This window comes from Cydia strobilella, chromosome 12 (genome assembly GCF_947568885.1).
Source record: "Cydia strobilella chromosome 12, ilCydStro3.1, whole genome shotgun sequence".
Classification (NCBI taxonomy): Eukaryota; Metazoa; Arthropoda; class Insecta; order Lepidoptera; family Tortricidae; genus Cydia; species Cydia strobilella.
Window position 1 is genome coordinate 14,051,211 of NC_086052.1, and position 11,706 is coordinate 14,062,916.

The window sequence follows — 11,706 nt, forward strand, 5'->3', positions numbered from 1 at the left end:
GGGGCAAAATACCTCGTAAATATAAGAGGAAACGGGGTGTTGTCCCGCGTAGCATCGCCTAGTCTGAAGAAAGTATGCAAGCAGCCTTTGAGAAAATGAAGAAGAGAAATAAATTAGTCAACGATATAACCAGAACATCTGGAATACCGCCTAGAACATGACGACGTTTTCAAAATAATGAATGTAAAAGACTGATAAAACTTTCAATTTAGCTTGTTTGATTTCAAAGGGCATACCAAACCTGTGCAATTTATATAAAAATAATTAAAGTAAAATAATAGGTTAAGGACCATAGTTATCATACGTATAGGACACATTGCTATAAAATGATGAATTATTGAGTTATGAAGCTATTTATAAAAATGGGGCATCTATCCTGGAATTACCCTAGGAAATCTTTGACCAATTATTTTGGTGCTGACAATGAATGATTAGTTCCAATAAGTATATCTATTTATTTATCTACCTAAACCGTGATAGAAAATGCTTCGACAACGAAATTCCACTAAGACATTGATATCCGGTTGAAATTGTACGAAATCTTGCTGTTTTCCCATGTATACAACGCGATGTTATACGCAGTGTACGATACCTAACAAACGGAAACCAGGGGCCTAGCTACTAGCTAATCATCTCGAATTGAATTCCTATAAATTAAATAAGACATTATTAATTTTCGTTATTCGTTGAACGAATGGTTATCCGCTGTCAGACACACGACCGGTCACGGCATCGTGACTTCTGATAAGGCGATAACAGCGATAGTGTAAGGGCAATGGAAGAAGGCAGTAGGTTACCTGTAACTAGTACAAAGTTACTGCATTTATCGTCCGGAAAGCAGGATAGCGGCGGACAAAGGAAAACGCGCGAAAAGTGCACATAAAGATTTATTGTGAAGTTTGCGTCATCAACGGTGAAGTTGTCATTTTTCAGATCGTGATAAGTAAATAGCCAATGACTAGGGGATCCGGTATCGGGCACTAATGCCCTAATATACTTTGCACTAGAGGGCTTGGTTCTTTTCCTTTAGGTGATAGGTATGTGCCACATTTGATCAGGCCAATACGAGTGTCTGTCTAACATAGGCAAACAGTTTTATGCGGATATTCGTTGTATTTGGCTCCGTTCGTAATAATTAATGATAGGTAGCCACTTATTTCGATAGGTAGGTAGTGTCGATGTATAACTTGATAAGTATATTTTAAAAAAAAGTTATATTTAAATCATAGAGTGCATACATCAGTTTTCTTACCAAAACGCCCTTTCATAGTCGGCATCTAGCGTCAAGTAGTGGATTTATTAGTACCACTACATAACACTAGATGTCACGAGTATCGCGACTGATGAAAAATTTAAGTATTGCTAAAACAATTTACAACTAATATTACAAGCAGATTAAGGAGTTGAAAATACTCCCATCTTAAAGGCCGGCAACGCACGCCCCTTTGGTGTTGCGGGTGTTGATGGGCGGCGGTGATCGCTTACCGTCAGGTGATCCGTCTGCTCGTTTGCCTTATATTATAAAAAAAAAAAAAAAAAAATATAGTGTTCCGGTTAATCCGATTATAATATTAGCTAAAAAATGTTGAGCATTAGACTTTTCGTTCGTCGTGACATCTATTGTCAACTAGCAGTACCTACTGATAAATTCGCTATTTGACGCTAGGTGTCGGCTATGAAAATAACTCGCGTTTTTGTTGGAAAACTGATGTATGACACTTCCTTACTTATATCACTATGTATTTCTCTATGATTTAAACTTGATTAGATATTTATAAAATTCTATAAATAGAAAACATACGTGTTATTGGTGATTGTATACCTATTTTGCCCGGCGTAAATTGTAGGTGTTATGTTAGTAAAGTTGATAGTGATGATTTTCAATTTCAGTACAGTTTGCATATAATTTTAAATCAAAATACCTATTATTATATCATAAAACCATGAAAAATCATCTGAAGTGTTTGACTTTTACAATCCCTCGTATTTTAACGAAATATGAATTAACAGTAATAAAATAACCCAAAATATATAACTAGCTTGACAAATAACTATAGCAACGAGCTCGGCAGTTGGCAGGCACCTGCTTTGGGCTAATTCCGTCGCGCGAGGTCGTGACCTGTCGCCCTGCGTCCGCACCATACTGAACGAACTGAATACGATCATACGAGGAATATAGTCTCAATATAAGTGTACGACATTTGCCTTTGATACAGGAAACTAAATCATGGGACATTGGCATAAATCATAAAATTGCATACCTACTTATAATGCAAATTATAAATTGCATACTTATTAGAATTTATATCCGAAATAAAATTATTTTATTTATTTATAATAAATAGAATTTACAATAGATCTAAATTATTTTATTGAAACTGCTGTCAGAAACAGAACACCGTCGCTAATAGTCTAAAACTAAAATGACTACATTTATCAGCCATACTTTGTACCTAGGTTCATAAATCATAATTTATAGGTCCAAGTTTCCCCAAAATAAATACCTTTGTGTAGCATTGTAAAAATCTTTAGTTTAATGGCGACTTAATCTATTCAGGCATTTAGTTGTTACGCTCCCGTCTCGGCAAAAAATTCACATGAGAAAATATTTTCAATACGCAATGTTGTATTGACTAAGTTATTATTTCCAGGTTCAATTTAAGTACTTCTTGCCTTTTTCTGTACCTACAAGTCTGTACCAACAATAGTAAGAAAACAGGAAAACCTATAGTTTTAAACCTATAGTACCAAAGAGGATATAATAGGATAGAGCGGTACAGTCATAGTAAATTTTGAAGCTACAGCAAAATCACTGCCATCTATCGACATACGATTAAAACTAAAAAAGAAGATGTATAAAAATACCATAAAATGTATTTATATATGGATAAATGTTTTTATATGATGTTGTCTTCGGTTACCGCGATAGTTACTCATGAAATAAAACTATGAAAACGGATTATATCGCGTATATTGAAACGTCGGGATGTATTATAAATTCAATATACGCGATATAATCCGTTTTCATAGTTTTATTTTATTTTTATATGATTATGACCCATGTTATTTTACTGATATGCGTTAAAATTCTTAAATAACAAACGAAACCGTCAACGCCATCTATCCGAGAGTAGGCCAATGTTACTGGCGCCATCTGTTTGCGAAACAAATTTTCTTGATTTTCGTGGCACGTTTTTTTCCTTAGACTGTATCCATCTATTACAGAGTTATATCTATCTTTGGCAGTACCAATATAATTTCGTCAAGTTCCTATATTTTTCTACGCCACTACTTATACATTGTTACGAATCCCTAAATAACTTTTTCTTACTACAACCCAATTGGCGCGAAAATCTATATCGGGCCGCCAAAACAATAGAGCAATATGTTTTATCTATCCTGAAGACGCATATGACATTATTCTTTCGAGTATCTTAAAATAACACTTATTAGAAAAAGGCGAATAGACTCTATGATAAATAAAGGCAGTTAAGCCTGTATTATTTTTAGTGTTAATAATACATGCTCTGTACTCTGTAGTGGATTTGGCGTTGCTCCATGTCTAGTGTATTTCAGGAGCAGACTCCTTGAGGTCATGACCCAGCCACCTTCGGCCCGGCGCCCCCGCATGTGCGGGAGTTGAGCGAGGAAACTGAACATTGTAAGTGAGTCGTTAGAGTTCAGATTTGGAATGAGGGGAGGGAGATATACATTCAAGAGTGGATGGTTAATCCATGAAATTTCGAGTGATTTAAGGCTGATTACAGTAACAATTGTCGTCTTGTGATGTTAGAGCAGCGTTGCATTTAGAAATGATATTATTATTTAGAGTACATATGGGGACTTTACTGCACTAGTGCGATAATTAGCACATTTCGCAACTATGTCGAAAGGGCCATATGCACTGTAAAACGTTGTACGATACATGTGCGAATAGGTAATTCGTCACTCGTGTCGATTTAAAACACTCCTTTCGGTCGTGTTTTAATTTATCGCCACTAGTTACGAATTTCCTATTTATCGCACTTGTATCAAGCACGAAATCAATCTAAGTATCTTAAATTTTCAATGACTTACATACTATACAAAAATAGATGTAAAGTTTATATTAGAAAATATGAATTGAGACTGATTTTTAACATGATTCTATTTGTTTGACTGCACTTATCTAACATAACCCAAAAATATAATTAAAAGAAGCTTTTCATTTTACGGGTAAGTAGTCATACTTTTCGATGAGGTTTACGCAAAGTTGTCATAAATGGCCTCGGTATTATACGATTTAGCCATACAGCTTCTAGTGCTACAGTAACCAACCCTATTCAGTGTTATAGAACAACGCAACAATGGTTGCCGTAACAGTGCTTGCGTTGCGCCTAGGTACTATTTTTCTTTTCAGACTTAGGTAACCCGTGAAACAATGGTAATGAGTTGAAGCCACTTGTACTACGATTACAATTTCAAAGAAAGAAACGCCGTCATGCGAACTGGTTGGCACTAAAAGTAAATATTCAAATAAAAAGGAAAAGAGTAAATTTAAAATTAAATCGTATAGAAAACATCAATATGAAAGTGACAGTGGTATGTATTTCTCATTATGCAGCTTTAAACATAATTACTTATTTCAATTTTTTTTAATGATTTTGCTACTGCTATACTATGTATAGGTAGGTACAGTCGACTACAAAGAGATGTATCTAATTTTTCACTTTATTACAATGCAGTAAAGTGAAAAAGTGAATACATCTCTTCGTAGTCGACTCGAATCGTAATTGAAAATAAATAACTATATTGAGCTCCCGTAATTCCCTTTTTTTGTGATAAATATTAAATTATGTATAATATCTAATTCGAATAATATGTATCATTTAAGTACCTATACCTACTCAGTTTATTTTTATTTTAAGAGGCTGTAGTACTCATATATTTACATCATTATTAGAATAATAAGGATATTAAGGATGTAAATAAAAGCGCATCTCTATCATACAATTGTTAAAATTTTGTTGAATCCTGTAGGTATCTAATCTATGTAGGTACTAATTTTTAACAGTCACTGAATAATCTATTTGTTTGCAGATATTTTTCATAGTCGCCCCTGGCCTAAGCTTGCAGCACCGACACAGTGACAGTGGTAGCAGTGAGATAGACGACTCAAGACGGTCCCAAGAATACGACTATGAACAGTCCCCTTACTCTTATCGCGCTGACAACAAACGCAAACAGAAAACGCGGTACGAAGTCCAACCAGGTTCAGCCGAACTGGAATCATCAAACAAAAAGTATATCAGGCACTCTTCAAAACATTCCCGCCGACGTTCCAAAAAGCACACGAAAGATGAAAATTGCGATAGCAATGAAGATCAGCCGGAAACTAACCACGCCGAGCAGCCAGGACTGAGTCCTGGAAATTTAGTGTTTGTGCCATATCCTTACCCTTTAATGGTTCCACCACCAGTACCGGTGCTACCTGAACCAACTACTACTATCCGTAGTAGCACAACTTCCACGGCTCCATCGATAAGCTACGACACTAGGTCATTGAGTGACCTGAGAAAAACAGAAATCGATAAAGAAAGTTACTTGCTACGAAACTTGAGACATAGGCACGAATTGCCTTATGTCAGAAATGATGTAGCTTGGCCAGTGAGGCGATATTTAATAGATCGGCTGCTTTCGCGTGTGAGAAATGTGAAAGATATTAACTCCGTATAGCATTAAGACACCAAAACCAAAAGAATATACATATGAGGAAATCATGTAACCGAGATGAAAGCGCCGTGAAGAAACTACCTAACTTACCTAGACATTGAGAAGATTAAAAGAAATATGTTTTGATTAATTTAGCATGACGGTCGGTACCAGGTCGGTGTATTCAGTATTTGTATTAGAAACTACACACCAAAGAAAGAATGACTATAATATTTAATACGTTTTATATTCATTGTGTATAATTTGATTTAAATTAAAAAAATATTCATTTGCAATGTATTTTCTTACTAAAATAGTATACATTATTTAGATATCGATATTACTAAAGTTAAATTACAGTTAACCTGTCAGTATGGTGGTCAAATATGGGCTCAAACCTCGGTTGTGCTGTATAGAGCAGAAAAAATCGTTCTCGAAAAAACAAATTATAGTTGGTCAAACCAATTTGTGAGTCAGTATTGTCAGTAACAACCAGGAAGATTATACTCATCCCTTTGTTTTGGGCCCTAGTACTAGTGTAAGACAAAGATACTATGATTCTCTCTGTCTATGTTTGAAATGAGACAGTCCTTTGACAAACTTTAGTTACGATCATTATCATGCACAGACAAGAGGTCAAAAGTAATCATAGAAAGTTTCTAAGGTTTTGTTCTGTGTTTAAGTACTGAAACGGTTCTTAAGCGGCATACATTTTGTAGGTTTAAATACAATATCCTAAGCTAATAAGTAGGTATACTCGTAGACTTGCTTCACAAACTATCAACTTCGAAAATGTCTATAAAAAGTAGGGGTAAGTAAAAGTATTCAAGTAAGTAAATTTCAATGCGCCGGCAGTTGATAGACAAATAATTACAAATTGTAAATAAATAAATAAATATAATGAGTGGGACATTTTTACACAAATTGACTAATAAATTGATTGTAGAACTTATAGATATATACTTACAGGTTGTTTATTTAGTCACCTGCAATATTTTACGGGGTGAATATCGCGATTATTGCAGGTGACTAAAAACACCTGTATACCTAAATGTAGCCATAGAATTAATATCTATAACCTATTATCACGACTTCAATAGGTAGTAATAAGTATGTACAGGACTACAGTTGACATGTAAAGGACAAACCCGATGTTTTCAGTAGTATTCGGAACTAAACAGTTAAGGAACTCATTACAAGCGGCTTGACGTACCTATATACCTCTCCACAATAGAATGATGATTACGTCTGATAAGACCATTAGAAATACAATTCTATGCGTACCGCTTAAACACTTTACACCATTGTTTTCATCCAATGCGAACTCACTGAAAACACCAAACGAAACACACACCACGGAAACATGCGACACTTTCAAAAGTTTGACCCGTTAATCATATCGATAAATTAAATCGATATTTATCGTAATTTATTCGACACGGCATATTCAGCGTGGTTTGACCTTTCAGAAGCCGGCACGACTGCGCGAGCGACGCACGGGGTCACAAACGATGTATTTTTAGAGTTGAAAGTTCAAAATACGACGGTTCACGCATGTGAGCGCATGTTTCCGGTGATATGTCTTGATTGGATCAGATTGTTTGATAAGGGCTGATTTCAACGATTGCTCAGTGCTCTCTCTGCGTAGTGTAGGTATCTTTTTAACTGGTAAGATAAATTTGATAAATTACGCGCAGGCTTGGTAGATCAGATAATTTTATCATACCTACCAAACATGGTTACATATTAGGGTTCCGTACCCAAAGGGTAAAACGGGACCCTATTACTAAGACTCCACTTTTCGTTTGTCTGTCTGTCTGCCACCAGGCTGTATCTGCTGTACAGTTGAAACTTTCAGAGATGATGTATTTCTGTTGCCGCTATAAATTAACAAATACTAAAAATATAATTCTATACATCAAACGTGATTTTTTTGCCGTTCTTTGCGTAATGTAACGGAACCCTTCGTGCGCGAGTCCGACTCGCACTTGGCCGGTTTTTTTTAAATATTAAATTTGTCTACAAAGTGTACACGGCAAAAATAACATTTTTTTTTATGCGGGAAAGTAAGTAATGGGTCTTTTAATTTAATTTGAATATCTAAATCGTATAGGCAATAGAACAAAGCAATCACTGCAACTGAAAACTCCAAGCCACATGAAAGACTGATTACTTTTGCTCTTGATTAACTATATGCGTTTCGTTATGTATGGTTTAGCATGCTGGCAAACACCCGCATGTTGTGCAATAGTAGATTGTTAACCAAGGGATGAAAGGCACTCATTTCTGCCGAGGTATTTTAGCCCGAGGCTGAAATGATGCCTTTCACCCGAGTTAAACACTCTACTTTTCATTTCGAATACGAGGAAAGTAAAATGCAGGTGTTTTTTTTTAAACATGACCAAGTATAAATTTTTATAGTATTTCTTAAGGGTACTTTCAGTTAACAATTTAGGCAAAAGTATCGTTATTTGGAGATCTAATGGAGAGTCAAATATCAGAATGGAAATTGTATAACAAATCCATTTAAACTCAAATTTCAATTGCTTATCGTAAAAAAATTGCGTGCGTAAAGATGATTTCCGCATTTGTTGCATAAATAGCTATTTTGAATTTGAGTCCCTAGAAAGGTCTTAATTTCAAGCTTACGTTTTCGATATAGGTATACCAGAAGGTAGGAGAGCCTGCAACACGCATGGTTTCTATAGGCATAGAGGCACCTAGCAAAAATACCTACCAATGGATCGGCTGATTAAAATCTTAAATAAAACTAAAGAGTGGGTGTTCGCCCTAATTTGTATATTATTTCGGTATCGTCAACAGGGCACAGCAGGTCACTCTATTTCGGGTATTTGGGGCGCCAATATTTTATTCAAAATGTTTTATTTGTTACGTCTTGTGGACTACGTTTGTTGTGAAGTGAAGGCGTTGTTTATTTCTTTGTTTGTTCAGTTCCAAGTGTCACGAAAGATGCAAAGTTATGCAAATTCAGAAGTCAGGAATATATACCGTATTATATAATCAAAGGACTTCTGATAAATATTTTCGTTCAAGAGAAAAGCGAGAGGAGGCAAGCAGGCGTGCGAAACTCCTAGCATCGGCCAAACTCGGCTCCGTTCGGCTCAGCATTGCTCCGAGCAATTATTAGGGTTGGCACAACTTGACGTCCCTTTGCGTGCACACCCACAGATAAGATAATGACTTGAATTTTGACAACCCTAAATAGCCGATAGTGCCATACATTAGAAAGGAACAGCATGATTCGACCCCGAACCGCTGTCAAACTTCGGTTTTGTAGGAAGTTTCCTTTCTGTACGGTAGTACGGTCGGTGCCCCAACTTAAGTAACCAAGTTGCCATACTAATTGTATAGAAAACTGGATACTTATGTTAGGGAACCGACTACTATTATTTATTCTGTGCCGCAAGCTCCTAGACAAATCTAATACTTTGTCATGCAGCTACTATTAAAAAAATAAAAATAAAAAACATTTACTATATGTCCTCGAATGTCCAATTAAATGTATTTAGCATTTAAAAAAAATATGTACTTAGTGCACAACTTTAGATAAAATAGCCCATATATGTTGCTGCCACAAACAATGACGGTCCTCTAGCAGAGTTGATAAATGATTTGGATAGGTGCCATTTCTAATTTCTCCAACAGGATATGGCGTCATAGTTCCTGGCCGGACAACTACATAAGTATTAAAGACGCCATTTACCTAATATACCTAATGGAAATGTGGAATGATCAGCAACATCATCCGAATATGGTACCTACTTAAACTACCCTACCAACCACAGCAGTGGCCGACCGACAAACAACTACATACTATAATTTACTACCACAAAAAGCTACGATTAAAACAATGAGAGCTAACGCTCTCTTTATTCTTCAAAAACGAATGAGAAAGGTGCATTTTATCCACAAGTGGCAAAGTAATCTGAGGCAAATTTTGAGTTGTTTCCTCATGTTGGCTGGTAGAATTAACTTTTAAGAGTCTTAAGTGATGATTTTGAATGATAAATGTGTCATAACTTGTACGTAATAATTTGATTTGTAATGCACCGTTAATATTTTCCTCGTGTTTGGGTAGTTAAATATTTTGTCGACAACGATGAAGATTCCGTTTCCAAGCAATCGCTACGCTCGTGGTTACATTTTTGGATCTTTCGCTTGCTTGAGTATCAATATTAGCACGAGAGGTTAACCAACAACTTTTCCCTCTTATAAAACAAGTACCTACCTATTTAATAGTGTCATGGTTGGGTTGGGCCAAAAAACGACACGGAATGCTACTCCTAGGATCTAAAGTATGAATTTAATGCGCCTGGCTAAATAAAATAGCCTAATCGGTAGACTATGATACAGGTGACTTATTTAGAAGGAAATTTAATCGACTTACGCTTGATGGTATAGTCTGTCTGTACGCTTTTCTAAGAGCCAGTTAGCCATAGTAAATTTATGGCAACCGGGCTCTTAGAAATTGGACATGCTGTAACGAAAAGTATAGGTACAAAAAAAAAACTCATATCCCTACTTGATTTATGTACGGCAGTTCGCATTTTGTGACACTTTATTTAACTTTAGAGGTACTTGACGCAATGTAATTTACATAAAATAAATCATAAATTCATTTAAAATTCAAGAAAATAAATATCCCTAACCGATTTTACTCTCTTTCAAAACGTCAGACGACATTACCTACGCTTATTTTTCTACCTTGAAGGAATTTCTATAGTCGATCACAGTGCCTAACCTTCATGGTAAGCATACTTGAAAGCATGAAGGTTATTACACGAAACTCTGCGTAACTAATTTTTTTATCTAACATCTCTGTCACTCTTGCATATTCAAGCGATAAAGAGGCAGACGAATTTTCGGATTCGCGTTTTCCGGTAGGTCCTTTGTAAGCAAACCGCCTTGATGCATCAACATCATATTTTATTATCTCTGAAAACTTGTCAAAAACCTGTTAAAGGTACAGTATAAACGTATAAACTATGGTTTACTAAAAAGGCTAGTCCTGCACTCTGGTGGCAGATCATTGCAGTAATGCCTGAGTAATGCACAAAGATTGAAAAATCAGGCATTATAGAGACTGTTCGTTCACGGTTCTAAGCAGTACTCTTCACGGTGGCTGTATTTCGCACAGTAGGGTCTGCCATCTAGTGTCTTAAATTTAAAAACGGACCTTGACATGACATAATGCTTCGCCCTAATTATTAGGGGGCTTCTGTGCTGCCGTCTACAGTTCATGCACGCTGAGTCCGTCTATGCTAACTTTGCTGCGGTTTGATAAGAAAGAAAGCTGTCCGTTAGTTGTCCATGAAAATATGGATGGTATAGAAAGGATGCCAATCTCTCATGGCAGAGTTGCTGCAAAAGTGACCGCTTTCAGCTTTAAATAATAGTTCCTAATCTCTCCGGTGGCGCTAGGTAGGCTCTGAGACCAAAGATAGATATAACTCCGTAATAGATGGATACAGTCTAAGGAAAAAACGTGCCTCGAAAATCAAGAAAATTTGATTCTCGATCAGAGGGCGCTACTAGCTTTGGCCTACTGTCGTATAGATGGCGTTGACGGTTTCGTTTGTTATTTAACAATTTTAACGCATATCAGTGAAAGAACATCATTTATCCATATTTAAATACATTTTATCGTATTTTTATAAATCTTCATTTTTAGTTTTAGGGTGTGTCGATAGATGGCAGTGAATTTACTGGGGTTACAAAATTTACTATGACAGTACCGCTCTCTCTTATTATATCCTCTTTGCTGAGACTAAAGAGTATTGTAATATTAGGAGACTCTATCTATGACATGAACCATAGAGGTATAATAATGTAGAGATGAAATGGGGAGGGGCAGCAAATAACCCGACCAAATTACGTAGGTTGTTTCTGGTATGTTGTCAGTAATGTTAAAACGTGTTTTTAATTTTGTCGCATTGCGTATGTTCTGTCCCTCACGGTCGCACGGGTGCACCTATATATAAATACTAGGTGTAT

The 11,706-nt window shown here is 36.0% G+C and overlaps 1 protein-coding gene across 1 annotated transcript; it reads left to right on the top strand.

Annotated features, from left to right (window-relative positions):
• The first annotated feature begins 4,451 nt into the window (after positions 1–4,451).
• Positions 4,452–5,775, top strand: LOC134745793 (uncharacterized). The gene is made up of 2 exons (XM_063679881.1): positions 4,452–4,581; positions 5,080–5,775. Exons 1-2 carry the CDS (start codon positions 4,567–4,569, stop codon positions 5,713–5,715), a joined length of 651 nt encoding a protein of 216 aa, XP_063535951.1. The 5' UTR covers positions 4,452–4,566; the 3' UTR covers positions 5,716–5,775.
• Positions 5,776–11,706: the final 5,931 nt, after the last annotated feature.